Here is a 15,195-nt window from a genome sequence, read left to right as displayed (position 1 = left end):
ACCGTCGAAAGTACTCCGAGCGGCAGACCCTGGCGACTGCTTTCAACAAGTATCAGAGCTATGCTCAGTTTGAGAATGATTACGGTGGTCATGCAGATTCGTACTGGGGTTTTCTTCAAGAAGTTAGGAAGAGAAAGCGAGAAAATAGGTTGTAAGTTGAATATTATTGTGTGCGTACTTCGTTAATTTAAATTGCTACTTGGTTCACGATCGTAATTGCAATAGTCAAAACAAAATACTTAAAGCCTAGTCTACCAAGGCAAAGGATAACCTTTGTACTCCGTCAACAAGAACTCCGTTAACCCGTTGCCTCGGTCGATTCCCTGAATTGGACTGTGCCGCAGTGGAACCGAGGTGTGGGATGGTATAGTTGACGACCTTTATAGCCCCCCGCCAGAAAGCAGGTTTAGGACGAAGTTGAGTGTTAGTGGCAAATTGGACAATGAACGATTTAAGTTGATAGCGTTTCATCATGTTTATACGAGCATGACAGGACGAGCATGACAGGACGAACTTGACGGGACGAGTATGAAATACCGCACACAACAGGACGAGAATTTCAACCAATCAGAGCCTTGTCGGGTAAATTTGTCGTGTGGGAGGATTAAGGGATACTAATACTAGTACATACTGTACTGTATCAATTTTAAAAAGATCATGATTTAAGAAACGCCCATGGAAATTTTGAGTAGAATACTGGGCGAACTTTACATGCAAAAGTCAGTACAAAGAATCGATAGATAGATAGATTTGGCGAATCAGCACAAAAGGACAATACTATTAATAGTACTGGAGTAAGTTTTGTCATGACTCGTACCGGCGAGATGCACGAAATGAACGAAAACTCGCGATTATGTCGACTTAGTCAGTCTGTCCTTCATGAACGTTACTTCAAAATGTTGACTTCATACGTGAGAACACGAGGATGTTGGGATGCAAGTACATCGGTGGTGTATACCGGTTTGCCAGATCTCCGACACCTTGTATTAGAACGGTATTTTATCCTAGTCTCAATGCATGTTGTACAGTATTATATCAACTTTTTATATAGAAGTTTGTATTGAATTGTTTTATATGGTTTTGAACGTTACATGTGGAATTCGCCCCGATCGGAATGTCCGCGAAATGACCCCAATGACAAAAAGGGGATTTCTCTCACAAAACAATCGCTACTAATAATCACCCTATTATGACGCAGTTTCGTGAGCTGAGTCAATGGACGACGATCCAATCTTGCAGCATTAGCACCTGAGCGCGTAGGCCTCGTATGCGAGTCTCTTCGCATCCCCAACACACATGCACACCTATGTGCAGTACACACAAACTTCTCAAGTACACCAACTGGACGCCCGCGCTACCGCAACGTGCGACTACACCTCGCCAAGCAGTTGTGGAAAACTGAGTTGGATGTCCATTTTCTGCCCAAATCTTCGAAATTCTAACCAATGAAATCATCGCGGCTATTTGTTGGCGATTTTCACAATGGCTCACAATTGGCAAGTTTAAGTAACCGGAAAGCACAATATCACACTAATTTCAATCACACACTAACTCGATGTTGAATTATTCGAAGAGTGGATTTGATTGGCTAGTTGATTCATATTTTGTGTTTTGATTGGTCGATCGATTCTCTGCTGATTTGGTGCACTGCTCATTCGATTGAGCAATTTCGAATCGAATGAACAATATTTGGATTCACAGTCAACCAAATGGGTGAGACTATTTTCCCACCAAAGTAGACCTAGTGTCACCCCCCAAGAGGCTCTGCTTTACATCGAACATGTCGTCGTCATCCGCCGCGTTGCTGCTGAATGGTGACGACGATGACGATGGCGGGATCGGGTGGATTTGCAGGGACGGCAGGTGGAAGCGCTTGGTCGCTGGAGTCGGCTCTGTGACCGCGCGGGGTCTCACATTGTTTACACTTCTCACGCCGGCGAGGTTAATCGGATGTAGCATTTGCTGAAACTCCATGCGTGGGATGTGCAGACACATGATCTTGGCGTGGTGGACGCCCACGGTGGCCGTAAAGTCGGGCAGGTAGGAGTTTTCAGACGACACGAGGCACTCGGGGGCCAGGACTGACCACGTGCCCATCTCTTTGAAGAGTCCGTGGCGGGTCGAGACCTTCACAGCGCCTTCCATGATGAACACGCAATGGTTCACGACATGGGCCTTGGACAAGATTTCCGCGCCGTTGGCCGTGCTTTTGCCGTATGCGACGAGGGGGCACTTAAGCAGCATCGTCTGGACGTCTCCAGAAGTCAACGCCCCGCCTTCAAGAATGCCACGTCGGTACATCATAATACGATTTGAAGGTAGGGAGTTTTGTTAGAAGAACACACTGACCACCAAGCGGTTTTTCCAGTTGAAATACTGGTTGATGCTTGATCAAATGCGCTGCGACGTCCGCTGCCTACACATTTACTCTCATTTCGTTGAGGGGTTTCACAATGGACAACGATCGTTTGTATACGTCACATGTACTACTAGTACCCTCAAGTCAAAGAAATATGATCGCACCATTCCATTTCTTTCAAATAGGCAAGGCGAGAATTATATTTCACATGTAACTTGGCGGCCACAATTCAAGGGTTGCTGGATGGCTGATAAGAAAGAAGTACCTCGTCAGGGGTCAAGAACATGTCTTGATCCATGTCCACATCCACGCCGAGCAATCGCATCTTCCCAAAGTCTACATGGCGGCATTCCTTGCGGTGTCTGCGCATGTCTAAGCTTATATAAACGATCAAAAACGGGACTCGAACCCGCGACCTTAATCTGGGCAACAACAAAATACATTTCCATTTCCATTTACTGTTAATTACTCCGAGTAATAAACAATTGCTACTATTTTTAATAAAAATGTGTGTATTCGACATTCCATCAGGACATTCATTCCGAACGACTTTGGAGTACGTAACACCACCGGACGTACCCACGTTGGGTTCGTTGCGGAACGTGTCCTGCAAGATCTCCTCGACCACGTCTTCCAGTGTGACGATGCCCACTGCTTCCAAGTACGGATCCCCCGCGCCAGTGTTGTTGACCTCCTGCACGAGGGCGAGCCGCGACCGGCCCATCTTGAACGCCTTGAGGAGGTCGCCCAAGTTGGCGTCGGGCCACACGCGATGTACGCCGCGGCCAAAGATTTGAATAAACTCTTCCACGGGAATTGCGTCCTAGATCAATGCACTTAAGAGATTAGCACAAAGCGTTGAAATCGCAGCAATGGCTGCCAACGGGTTGAACAAGGTGGCCGTTTCGGGGCCAATAGCATTTTTGGATCAAGAGAAGTACTGAATTCGGCAGCCATAGAAATCCTCCCTAGGTGTTTGTTGTGGCTGTCCACACACGTAGAGACAGTTCATGCGCAAGAATGATCATAACGTTATCACAATCGATTCCAGGGAGGTAAGTACTTTACACCACTATACCGTTTGCCCAAAATGTTATCGTGTCAGGATAAGACCGTAGCCACAAATATTGTGTGTGACAAGGTAGATCGATAGTAAAACATAATCCAGTACTACGTAGTACTTACTACGTGGTACTACTTACTGTAGCAGTAACTACTCCGAGTATATAAACTAATACAGTACACATCCTTCTTAGCACAGTAGTACGCACCTCTGGGTCGATGAACACGAGGTCTTTGGTAAAAAGCAGCCCGATAATGTCGTTTCTAGTCTTTCGCCACACGGGAATGCGACTGAACCCGCTGTGGTAGATGTCGCGCATGGTGTCGGCATTCAACTTGGCCGTGGACACGAGCATGAACACGCGGTCGATAGGGGTCATCACCGCCGCCACCTGCTGACTTTTGTAGTGCAACGCGCCATACATGATCCAGCTCTCCTCGTCGTCGATCATCTCTTGCTTGACGTGGATGTCGAGCATCTTCCATAGCTCCTTCTTGGTGAAGATCGTGCCCACATCTTGGCCCAGCAGCCAGTCCAGCACCATACTCACGGGCTTGGCAAACACATAGAACGCGCAAATGATCACTTTCACCACGGGAATCGACTTGGCGCCCACCGCTATTTATGTTGAAAACACAATAATATTCCCATTGTATAGGTAGCATTTTCATCTGGAACGATGGCTTACCGAGGGCATGCCGGGAACACGCAGCTTGCGGAAAGATCTCTCCAAACAACACGATCACGACTGTGGATACGATGAACCCCAAAAAGCCTACGGGGGACAATGTACACGTCAACGTATTCATTCGAGGTGTGCTTGCTTCGTGTGGCACGACATGTGTACCGCTCGTGATGTCGGCCATGATGATGGACATGAGCGAGTTCACTGCCACGTTCCCCAATAGTAACGTCGTCAGCAGCAAGTTGCCGTCCTTTCGAATTGGCGCGATGCGCTTGGCGGCATCGGCTTGCGCCTTTTCTTTCTCGGTCGCATGTTCGTCCTCGCCTGCCCCAATCACGACTTCGAGCCCGACTTTGTCGAGGGACATGAGTCCGAGCGTGAGGCCAGAGAAGAGCGCGGACATCGCCACCAGTACCACGATGCCCACAACGCGGCCAATCCACAGCGCTGGGCTGTCTCCGCCGTCACCTTGCTCCATTGCAAGTGTCACTTCAAATTGAAGTTGTCCGTGAAAAACGACTTGGTTGTCCGGATACACAAGGAACACACTGAAATAACCGGATATTGACACCAAGATTCACTCCATTGCAAGTGTCACTTCAAATTGAAGTTGTCCGTGAAAAACGACTTGGTTGTCCGGATACACAAGGAACACACTGAAATAACCGGATATTGACACCAAGATTCACAGTCTAAACTGGTTTCGCCGAGCGTTACAGTTTGGACTAACTGTACGTTGCCAGCAGGATGACGAAGCAAGCGAGAGTGAACGACACATGAGTGGGGGTCGGTCGTCTCTGGGACCTCCATAGGCACCGCCAACATCATCGCGCTCCACGTTGAATGAGTTAATCGGCATACTACCTATCGTGTCCACGTCATACTGTAGTTGTTAAAATCCACTTTCTGGAAAAATGGATATTTGGTTTAACAGTTTATATGTATATACCAGTTTATATAGCATATTTCAAGAATAAACTCGTACTCAGAGTTTGTATACTGGTCGTTGAGATTGCTCGTCTTAACTGTACAGTGCCGGTACTGTACATCAGCTTTGTCAAGCTGACCGTTGTAAATGCCACCACCACCGCGCCTTCGGCGACGAATGCGTCGTCCAACGAAGCCAACACCCCAGCTGCTGCAGCCAATTCGTCCTCTAGCGAACGCCACGCAGTTACGTTGGGCTGCCTTGCCGCTGCTTTTGCGTCCCGTATATTGGCCGTGAGTGGCCCTTAAGCAATGCGTCAGAGTCTTTGGTGTCAATAATCTGCTTAACGTACTAGTATGCTATGATGCTTCATGTACAATAATAAACCAAGCATGCTTTCCTCCATCGTTCACTCGTATAAAAAGGCCAATGAAGTTGAAATTGATCATACTCATTTTCCTATTATGTCTCCGTCGACCACCAACCTCCTTCCAGACTCATTGCCAAGCGCAATAACGTTACGGTATGCATCTTGCTGCTGGAGGTTGCGGGAAATGGCGAACGTAGCCATCCTCGACGACATAAGCGAGGATGATTGTAAGTCTAGATGAAGGAGACGAGTTTTGATGCAAGTCGACTTTGTATTCGATTCTCTGTTCAAAACGTATACGTAGTATGGACTTCAAATTTTGGCCGCCGGTTACGATGAACCAGGAAACATGGCGTATTGACTTCAGCTCAAAAGTGTTGTGTAATTTTAATGGACTTGTGAGAAATTTTAAAACCAATTAACATAATAATAAAACATTGCGTCAAATATGACTTGATGTTTGTCATAATTTATGATCAACTTTGCTAGCTAACTAAGACAGGACATGACTTGGACATCGAATATCTCGGACGTGGACCCAACGGTGCTTTGCTACTAGTACTTCAGTACAGTGTGGGGAGTCTAAGTCCGTGACGCAATATCTATGGGTTAAAGTTGATTACTACATACTATTGGTATTGTCTTTTTACCCAAAATTTGGACTTTTGTGCTGATTCTTTGCCAAATCTATCGATCGATTCTTTGTACTGACTTTTGTATGTCAAAATGGTCCAATCACACTACACCTTTTTTCTATTGAGTTGGGACTTTTTTCAACGTTGTTGGCTTGGCGCTCATTCGAAAGGGCGATGTGTCCATTCATTTGGCCTTGTGGCCAATAGAATTGACACTTAGTGCCGCAGCACCCTTTGAAATGTACCATGCTACCAATGGAAAAGGCTCCACTACCCAACAATGTGCCAAGTAGCATTTCGAATCTGCCGTGCTTGAAGTTGAGTTGGATCGAATATAACATTATATTATCACATACGCGACGGCATGAAAAAAGCAGATAAAATCATCGAAACTTGCAGCAAACAGCTATATGCCTACTTCCATGTCTTCCATTCGGTCCGCACGACCGTAGAAGTACTGCAGACAATGGGATGCGCTTGTATTTCTTGCGTGGCTATGAGCATGGCTAGTGTATCGTGAGCGACGACGTCGTACTGGTGTCTATGGTGCAGCGTTCTCCATTGTTGCACGGAATGCGATTTTGAAAAGTGAAAAAAATGGGCGCGAAGATCGCCCCACTGCAACCTTCTAGAATATTCGATCCAATTCAACTTCAAGCACGGCAGATTCGAAATGGTACTTGGCACATTGTTGGGTAGTGGAGCCTTTTCCATTGGTAGCATGGTACATTTCAAAGGGTGTTGCGGCACTTTGTGTCAATTCTATTGGCCACAAGGCCAAATGAATGGACACATCGCCCTTTCGAATGAGCGCCAAGCCAACAACGTTGAAAAAAGTCCCAACTCAATAGAAAAAAGGTGTAGTTTCATTCACACACTAATTCGATGTTGAATTGGGCGAAGAGTGGATTTGATTGGTTACTTGATTCTTGTTGTGGGCTTTGATTGGTCAATCGATTGTTTGCCGATTTGGTGCTGCTCATTTGATTGAGCACCCCCACTCCAATTTCGAATCGACTTGCCAATACTACCTACCGTCACATTGACTTCCACTGTGACCAAAACTCAAGTTATTGTCGATTTGATACAAATTTGGGGAGGGGGTGCAATCGAATCGCGCCGACCAAACCGATCCACAATCTATTTGATTGGTTGACTTTCATTGAGAAGGTTTTGATTGGCTAATAATTTTGAGCTCATTTGAGTTAGCCAATCAAATCGAAATTCCAACGAGGAACCACGCCACAATACGAAATTTCACTCGAAAGCACAATATGTCGTTCTTTTCTTTATTTGACGTTATGGCCTTGTTCTTATCCAGTTATCTCTGGCATATTATGCATGATACATATCTAAGGCCAAGCGTCAGTGGGTTTGTACTTTATATCACGGAGGAGTGAGCACTATGAACCTACCTGGTAAAGCAACTCAAACACGCGATCCACATCGGACGCGAGGGTGAGCTGGACTTCGGCATGTTGGTGGTCGTTTTGCGTGTGGAGGGAAATCACAGAGATGCCGAGCACATGGGGTTTTGTCACCCTAAGTCCCATCGCATAACGAGGTCAGTCGTGACCGTAGGGGCACTCTAGACATATATATATATATATACCTGACGATCGTGTCGAAAGCAATGTCTTTGAACGAGGCAAACATAAACACACCCGTCTTGATCACCACCCGACTAGGTAATATCATTTCGCCACGAATCAGCATCGGCAGGAAGTTGTCATAGTAGGAGGTTAGTAGCATGTACTCGAACGTGACGTAGAATTTCACGGGCAGTTTGCCCCAGAGGCCCGCGCCTTCGTACAACACGGCGCCTTCCCACGCCGCCTTCGCCGCGGACCTAGGAAGACGGCGGATATGAGCGTACTAACGTAGACATGTGTGTACCCCATGGCCCGTTGGAGCATCGGCTTGGCTTGCGCACTACAGTATCAACCATATATTATGCACGATCCAACATGAACATCTCACTATTCGAAAGGCTTCGACACACAACGAATAGAATTTGCCTATTAACCTACAGCTCCTCAACGAATAGAATTTGCCTATAAACCTCCTTGTAATTTGAATACGATCCATATTTCTTTTCACATATCCGTAGCCCCCATACGATGCATATAGTTGCATATTAATTTCAATATAATGAATTCAATTATTTATGATAATTATATACAAATGATTGATGCTGAGTATTTTTTTACCTATTTAATTATTATCAATATCAGAACATTTACAAACAGTATTTCTACGAGTATTACATAAATAAAAATAGAACAAATATGCTAGTTGCACATCGAAACACAGCAACGTATTTTGTCGATTTGATAGTACAAATTTGGGGACGGGGTGCAATCGAATTGCGCCGACCCAACCGATCCGCAATCGATCTGATTGGTTGAATTTCATTGAGAAATGGGTTTTGATTGGCTAATAATTTTGAGCTCATCTGAGGTAGCCAATCAAATCGATTTCAATTCCAACGAGAAGCCACAACACAATGAAATTTCACTCGAAAGCACAATATGCAAAACAAATATTGAATAATCACGATAGTACAGAATTATCTCAAAGGGATCCAAAAACCAATAAATATTACAGCACACACAACGAACAATCCACGCAATATTAAACAAGAAATAATTGGGGATGTAAATGCCATCAACATCATATCGTACGATTGCACAATCGTATGAATGGCCATATGACGGAGATGCTTGGTGTATTCGACCCGCCGGCCGATTTGCGCTTGCTTTTCACGAACTTTGGCGTCCACGATGGTTTTCACTCTGGTGCTCTGGGCTTCCCACAACGCATGCACCAGTTGCGTCACTCGCCGTCCTCGCGACTCGCCATCCCTCGACATCGCAGCGACAATCTTAGCAGTCGTCGGAGTGCCAGACACTAGTAATTCTTCCTTGGCGAGGGTGGCTTGCGGTGGACGGCGGATGGCGTCGGAAGGACGCGGGGGTTGAGGTTTCTCCAAGTGGAATTGAAGGTACAACGGCTCCACGAGGCTGAGCAGGTGGGCCGTCGCGACTTCGTGGGCGTGCGCGTACTCTTCTAATGGCAGCGACAGTTGCCGTAACGTCGCTTTCATTTCCCTGCGAAACCAAACGATTTCAATAGCATGAATACGATCTCTTATCTATTATATGTATTTCCCTTGGACAAATATGTCAGTAAATTCTAATCGAAATGGATACAAGTAGTCAACAAGGTGGGTGAATGTCGGTCATTTCAATGGGTTCGGCCATTTCTACTTGTTCGAGTTGTTTGATTGGCTAGAACGGATTATAATAGGAGAATTTTGACCAATATAAAGCGACTTGGGGACAGGTATCACCAAATCGTTCAATATGGTCACCATAGAGCAAGTTGGGTACAACTCGATAAGGCGAAATCGTGGGTACTCATAAGGTATACAGTACGGTAGGAAGTATATATTTTCAATTGGACTCTGCAACAAATATAACACGAATCATGCATTGACCATACATGTCAAAGGCGACGGTAACGTCCTTGACGTAGTCGTCGTCGAGCGCCACGGAAGTAGAATCGTCTAATGGGGCGATGAAGTTCGTGGTGCATTTGTGTACAGGGGAATACCTGAAGCATCGCAAAATGACGGCGACGAGAGCATGGCTAAGGCATACCCCACGTCCAAGATGGCGGCTTGGACATGTGTAAAGATCGCGTCGGCCGTGCGATGCAGTTGCGCATCAATGGTCGCCGACGAGGACGTGGATATGAACGGAACACCAGTGCCACCGACGACACCGACGAAGATGCGGAGAACGCGCAGCTTGGACGAGGACACGCCAATGCGTGCATACACGAGGTCGTGGGCGGGGGATTGGAACGCGGTGGAGGATTCGATCATACGACGGTAGAGACCGCTGGAAAGAGGCGAAGGGTCGTCAGAACTCACAGTGTCGAGTTGAAACCCGTGGGTGAGAAGGATGGTGGACACCAAGTCGTGGAGCGCAGACATCGACACGTCTGGACGCAGCTTGGCTTCGTAGATGATCCACTGTCGTGACTGCACAGGGCAGCTCGACAACCACGATTCTGCCTCACGCAACACGTCTTGCGCTGATTCTGATAGCACGACTGTCGCATCGTCCGGTGTGAGCTTGCGGAAATCAGGGTGGGTGGACGTTCCCTGCACTGTTGTCCCATCAGATAGCATCTCGACTGTTTGATGCACCAAGGCGGACAACGCGACAGGTGATGTACTAGCTTCGATCGTCGGTGTCTGCATGTCAACGTCACCGATGCTATTTGGATCATGGGGTGATGGATCTTCGTTCGTGTCAACTTGTAGCGGCGCTCCCGAGCTCATACTGATATCGTGCTTTGTCGAAGAAACTGTTGAAATCTTGACATGAAGGTGTCAATTTATTGCCAAAGATGGGGGTACAAAATATCAGACAATCGATTGACCAATCAAAACCCATAACACTAATCAAGTGGCCAATCAAACGCGCTGACCTACATTTCCGGAAGTGCCATGAAAGGGCTCAACTTGCATGGCGTAAGTTCGTTCGTCCATGCGGTGACGCGGTCGCCCAAGCTACTGATCCCACACCTGTCTGTGAAGGGTAACATGATGTTCTAGCCTCAATGACCATGCCATGACATACCTAGTGTAGACTTGAACGACATCCCGTTTGCTGAGCTGCACGCGATGGGATTCAAAGGTGTTGTGTTTGACAAGGACAACACACTCACGGTGCCATACGCTCGTCAGATCGTGCCCCATGTCTCCGTATGTACTCCATTTTCCGTCCCACACTCGCTTCTTAACCACGTTATAGGACGCGCTTCGGGATTCCCAACGCATCTTTGGGTCCGATCGAGTTGTGATTTTCTCCAACTCGGCGGGATCGAGCGACGACTTGCCAGACTTTGCCGAGGCGGCGACAGTAGAGATTGAGCTAAAAGTGAACGTGCTTCGTCATGGCGTCAAGGTAGTGGCATTTCGGTCAAGCATGGCTTATGGATGATGAAAACTTGCTGTAGAAACCACTAGGCATCGACCAAATGCAGCAAGTGTTGCATCTTCGTCCAGACGAGTTGATCATGGTGGGCGACCGGTACTCCACCGACGTTCTCTTTGGCAATTCCAACGGTATGTTGCAACATCAATCGAATTACCCATGTTAATATGTAAAATTCATTGTTGTATTTGGACAGGAATGCTCACCATTCGCACCGAACAATTGTCGGTGGCCCACGAGTCGTCGCTGAATGCGCTGGTTCGAAACACAACTACGTCATAATTGCCTTCACGTATTTGCTAAACTGTAGATGCAAACCATTGAAAGCGCGATATTATCCCGCCTTCGAAGTCAAGGCATCGAACCCCCCGCCCATCGCCTGTATAAACCATTGTCCATGAACGAGTAAATCATTCAATGCAGTCAACTACTAGTATGTGTTTAAGTTTGCAAGGTGGTGGCAGTGCTTGGTCAGACCTTTTGATGGTGGAATACGGCTGATGTATCCATCCGATTGCACTGTCCGTCGAATGTGCAGAAACGAATGGTCGTCAAATGTCCATGGAACCTCGTCGCCCATCGTGAGTGTAAGTTATTATCATGAATACGACAAAACAAGAAGCTCATGACAAATATATACACCACTTGGAGAAGCGGCGCTGAGGTGATTGTTGGCGGCGACCGACTAGGGGGTGCCGCCGCTGGCTCTACCGACGTCGATGGGTTCGCGTCCAGCCACCTTTTGTGCGCCGGCAATACATAGCCCCCATCGAGTTTCTTGAGTTGTTTCAGAGTTATGTACGTACGCCTTGGGCTGCCAGGATCGTGTTGGACGTAGTATTAAACAAGAGGTTGCCAAAGTTGTTCGTACAAGCAAGTGGAGGGGACAGTTCCCAACTGTGGCGCCCGATCGCCTTGCACGTGTCATTTAGCGAGCTTGGGAAACACACGAGGTTGATTGAAAACTTGGGCGTTTGTGAAGTCCTCGACGACAGACTTGACGCTCCAACGCCATACAGCCAGCACGGAATTGGGGCCAACTCTCACGGTACATCAGAGTTCATGGTGTAAGGGCTTTGAGGGTTGTCCTTCAGTCACACGAAACTGCCACAGCAAACCAAGCCGTGAATATGTTGACAATCCCACTAGTATTCTCCATCAACTTGCCACGACCATTATGAAACCACTACAAATGTATGCCCATCATAACGCAATTTGATGACGAAACATGTTGTGACGACCACCGCCGACTTACATATAGTAGCAACTCTGACCTAAATTTAGATTCCCAAATCCACTGGCGTTCCACTTGAGTTCTTTTCATGGCGTTGGAGTCGCTGCCGTGGGCGCCGTTCGTGGTCATGGCCACGGTGGGCGGGGTGGCCGCGTTCTTCTTGGATTTGCTCGTGTTTTACCTGTCGTATAGCTTTACGAGCCGCCACTGGTTTTTCATCTTTGTGGGCACGTTCGTCATGGCCGTGATCGACGAAGTGACCAAGTACATTGCGTACATTGGGTCTGTGCGCCGCGAGATGAAGGAGCAATTGTCCCGCGAGTGCATTTGCTGGCTCATGGTGCGCGCGGCTGCGGGGTACTCAATCCTCCTTGCATTGGTCCTGGTCATTTACGCGTCGCTATACGGCGACGAAAGCCAGCTGCCGCTGTACATTCCGTTCATATTGCTGGACATTGTCAACATCGTGTCGTGCAGTGCCATCACTGGCACGTGGCTGTACGTCCGCAAGCACCACAAACATGCGACGCACCACACCGTGCCCACGCAATTGGAAGATCTTTGCATGGACAGCGTCATTGGTCCTGCGATTCTGCTGCGCTATCTGTACTACATGGCCGCGTTTGCGTTTGTGTTCATGGGAGATGACCCCACCACAGAAATCGTCGTGTACATTGGTATCAATTTGGTCTACGCCATATTTGTCGGTGCCATGGTCGCGCTGTCCTTTCGCTTCTTGAAACCTGCCGCCTCAAGCCAAGCCACCGAGAGTGACACTAGGGAAACGTATGACCGCACCGGTCTTGAAGCGGCTATGGTTGTGTTCCCCGACGGATCCAAGGCATGACGGAAATGCGATCACGGATGTAGCAAATCTACCTGTAGTCGTTGTCGAGTGAGTGTATGAAATAGTATCTTGCGTTCGTGACAACTCTGATGTTCAAGGTTTCGTCTCCACATGCATTAACTCTAGGTACTTACTTCGAAGTAACTACGCAGCATTCGGAACCCGAAACCGAGTCTTAACCCGCTCGGATGGGATGAATTCCGATTTATTTTGCAAAACGGTAGGCCAAGTTGAATGGCTACAGTAACCAACTTTAGGGGACACATCCTTCAATTCTAATATTTCGAAGCTTGCAGGCAACAGTGAGGAAATCATGGCCTCGAAGTCCGCTACGGTAAATTCTATGACATATGCAACAATGACAATGCAAAGTTTCTTATCGCATTCGAATCTTTACGTAGTTTGTGCATACTGTACTAGTTCTCCGTAGGAAGGGCAAACTGCTAACATTAGTTTGGCAAGCATTGCGAATACACGTCCGAGTGGTAGACACACTGCCACCCTTGGTCCTTGCAACAGACGCCGTTCGGCCAATTCTGGCCATTGCACTGACTCCACTTTTCCGCACATAGTAGTTCCGGTGCCGTTGTCGTCATTTGGGGAGGAAATGTGATTGTTTCGATTGCACGGCCTGTGGAATTGGATTTGGTCGAGTTGACAGGGGTGATAATGGGCGTTGGTGTCGCCGACGTGGGGGCGGTGGTTGTCGTTTTAGTTGACGAAGGGAGCGAACCCGAAGGTGCCTCCGTCGTTGGTGGGACGGTTGGCAACGTGGTAATGGGAGTGGGGGTGCTAGGGGAGGTCGAAAACACACAGCCCCGGGCGCCGGACTTGATTCGTTGGCACGTTGCAGTGACAGGGGCCACGCATTGGCCGTTGGCCACGAAACTCTTGATGTTAGACACGCAGTTGGCTGCTGCCACATCGCCTTGGTTGGGGCAAGCATCCCCTTCGTCGCCACAAATGGCCCCCTCAACGCAGTACGTGGCGTCGCCTTCCACACTCACGTTCGTGCAACCGTGGACGTAGGTCGACATGCACAGCAAAGCCAAGGCCCAAGCGCCAATTGAGGTAGAACGCATGAGACAACTGCGAGCGAATTGGGAAATGATACCACAGCGTACTTATACTTGGTGTTGTAAATGTTCCAGATTAGGTCCTAGATCGACGACGCTTGAACAATGTGAAGTGAGGACGAGTACAAAAGCGAAACGATTGTTCGACAGGCGCCAACTGTTGTGGAAGTTCTTCAGCCATGTTGGGAAGCATGTAAATCCGAACAAATCTTTGGACAATCATTCGTTCCATCGCTCAAAAGTCGTGGGGGGCAACACATTGTGGTTTAGTTGATCATGATGTGTACATGGTAGGCCTCGGAAAAGTAGTTTGGAGTACTAGTAGTAGGGAAGACGATCAAAATGAAATCATAATTATGGAAATATTCGTACTGGCCGCCCTACTATATTCCCCTACTAACAGTAAGGACCTTAATGGTGACTTGAAGCTCGCATTGCAAATTCAGCTTGTTCGACAACCTGCGCGTCCAATACGTGAGAACAAGGAGAAATCAAGATCAGATTCAAGTATAAGAGAGCTATCTACGACGTGGCAGATCACGGTGTCTGCGCCACACAAGCAGTTATGCCTCGCTTTGCTTTGGTCGCTCAGGGTAGGCACTGCGGCGTCCTACACATGTGTTAGGCGAATGCACATCAATCTACAATAAGTTAACGTTTACCTTGATAAGAGTTGGTGACGAAGCTCCAGTCGGGGTCAGGGCCAATGTCCTTTGAGCCAGAGTTCAGGAACGCTCCTCGGCGCACCTCGGTCTTCGAGAGCGGGCCTTCCTTCGCCAATGTGTTTTGCCCTTGCTTTCCTTTGACAATGAAATAGGGAAGGGAGTACATCGCCAGCCCACCCAAGAGGACAAAGCCACCGATCAACAGCGACGATTCGCGTCGCGATTTAAGCGTTCGCTGTGCTCGTGATGCCATGGTCGATGCGGTGTAAATGCAGCCAACACTCCGCCAATTCTGGATGTGGAAAAACAGGCTTTCCGGAAATA

At 47.8% G+C, this 15,195-nt stretch overlaps 6 protein-coding genes across 10 annotated transcripts; 2 read left to right on the top strand and 4 right to left on the bottom strand.

The window, feature by feature from the left end:
* Window positions 1-1,643: 1,643 nt before the first annotated feature.
* H257_11516 (hypothetical protein) lies at window positions 1,644-4,604 on the bottom strand. 3 transcript variants are annotated; one of them, XM_009838490.1, is made up of 7 exons: window positions 4,270-4,604; window positions 4,111-4,197; window positions 3,631-4,040; window positions 2,939-3,182; window positions 2,625-2,731; window positions 2,350-2,416; window positions 1,644-2,276 (listed from the first exon to the last, which is right to left on the bottom strand). In XM_009838490.1, the coding sequence occupies exons 1-7, from the start codon at window positions 4,583-4,585 to the stop codon at window positions 1,720-1,722; spliced, it is 1,788 nt and encodes a 595-aa protein (XP_009836792.1). In that variant the 5' UTR covers window positions 4,586-4,604; the 3' UTR covers window positions 1,644-1,719. The 3 variants fall into 3 exon arrangements, with proteins under 3 accessions (XP_009836792.1, XP_009836790.1, XP_009836791.1); XM_009838488.1 differs by having other exon boundaries at window positions 3,631-4,197; XM_009838489.1 differs by having other exon boundaries at window positions 1,644-2,416.
* A 2,696-nt stretch (window positions 4,605-7,300) lies between these two features.
* Window positions 7,301-10,498, bottom strand: H257_11515 (hypothetical protein). Of its 3 annotated transcripts, XM_009838485.1 has the most exons (8): window positions 9,656-10,498; window positions 9,545-9,608; window positions 8,725-9,150; window positions 7,937-7,972; window positions 7,797-7,889; window positions 7,653-7,724; window positions 7,456-7,582; window positions 7,301-7,392 (listed from the first exon to the last, which is right to left on the bottom strand). In XM_009838485.1, exons 1-8 carry the CDS (start codon window positions 10,389-10,391, stop codon window positions 7,354-7,356), a joined length of 1,593 nt encoding a protein of 530 aa, XP_009836787.1. In that variant the 5' UTR covers window positions 10,392-10,498; the 3' UTR covers window positions 7,301-7,353. The 3 variants fall into 3 exon arrangements, with proteins under 3 accessions (XP_009836787.1, XP_009836789.1, XP_009836788.1); XM_009838487.1 differs by having other exon boundaries at window positions 7,653-7,889; XM_009838486.1 differs by lacking the exons at window positions 7,301-7,392; window positions 7,456-7,582; window positions 7,653-7,724; window positions 7,797-7,889; window positions 7,937-7,972 and having other exon boundaries at window positions 8,551-9,150.
* Window positions 10,499-10,556: 58 nt separating this feature from the next.
* H257_11514 (HAD phosphatase, family IIIA) lies at window positions 10,557-11,485 on the top strand. Its single transcript, XM_009838484.1, has 6 exons — window positions 10,557-10,650; window positions 10,702-10,817; window positions 10,867-11,019; window positions 11,072-11,180; window positions 11,246-11,307; window positions 11,360-11,485. Exons 1-6 carry the CDS (start codon window positions 10,560-10,562, stop codon window positions 11,456-11,458), a joined length of 630 nt encoding a protein of 209 aa, XP_009836786.1. The 5' UTR covers window positions 10,557-10,559; the 3' UTR covers window positions 11,459-11,485.
* An 884-nt stretch (window positions 11,486-12,369) lies between these two features.
* Window positions 12,370-13,210, top strand: H257_11513 (hypothetical protein; the record flags this gene model as incomplete). Its single annotated transcript, XM_009838483.1, has 1 exon — window positions 12,370-13,210. A coding segment is annotated over one exon (761 nt), but the record flags the coding sequence as incomplete, so codon positions are not given.
* Window positions 13,211-13,489: 279 nt separating this feature from the next.
* On the bottom strand, window positions 13,490-14,329 carry H257_11512 (hypothetical protein). Its single transcript, XM_009838482.1, has one exon. It carries the CDS (start codon window positions 14,210-14,212, stop codon window positions 13,580-13,582), a length of 633 nt encoding a protein of 210 aa, XP_009836784.1. The 5' UTR covers window positions 14,213-14,329; the 3' UTR covers window positions 13,490-13,579.
* Window positions 14,330-14,651: 322 nt separating this feature from the next.
* H257_11511 (hypothetical protein) lies at window positions 14,652-15,179 on the bottom strand. Its single transcript, XM_009838481.1, has 2 exons — window positions 14,869-15,179; window positions 14,652-14,816 (listed from the first exon to the last, which is right to left on the bottom strand). Exons 1-2 carry the CDS (start codon window positions 15,122-15,124, stop codon window positions 14,770-14,772), a joined length of 303 nt encoding a protein of 100 aa, XP_009836783.1. The 5' UTR covers window positions 15,125-15,179; the 3' UTR covers window positions 14,652-14,769.
* Between the last annotated feature and the right edge of the window lie 16 nt (window positions 15,180-15,195).

The sequence above is a fragment of the Aphanomyces astaci genome, assembly GCF_000520075.1.
Source record: "Aphanomyces astaci strain APO3 unplaced genomic scaffold supercont1.34, whole genome shotgun sequence".
NCBI lineage: Eukaryota > Oomycota > Saprolegniomycetes > Saprolegniales > Verrucalvaceae > Aphanomyces > Aphanomyces astaci.
Note: the sequence above shows the minus strand (reverse complement) of the source record. Positions and strands in the feature narration are given on the sequence as shown.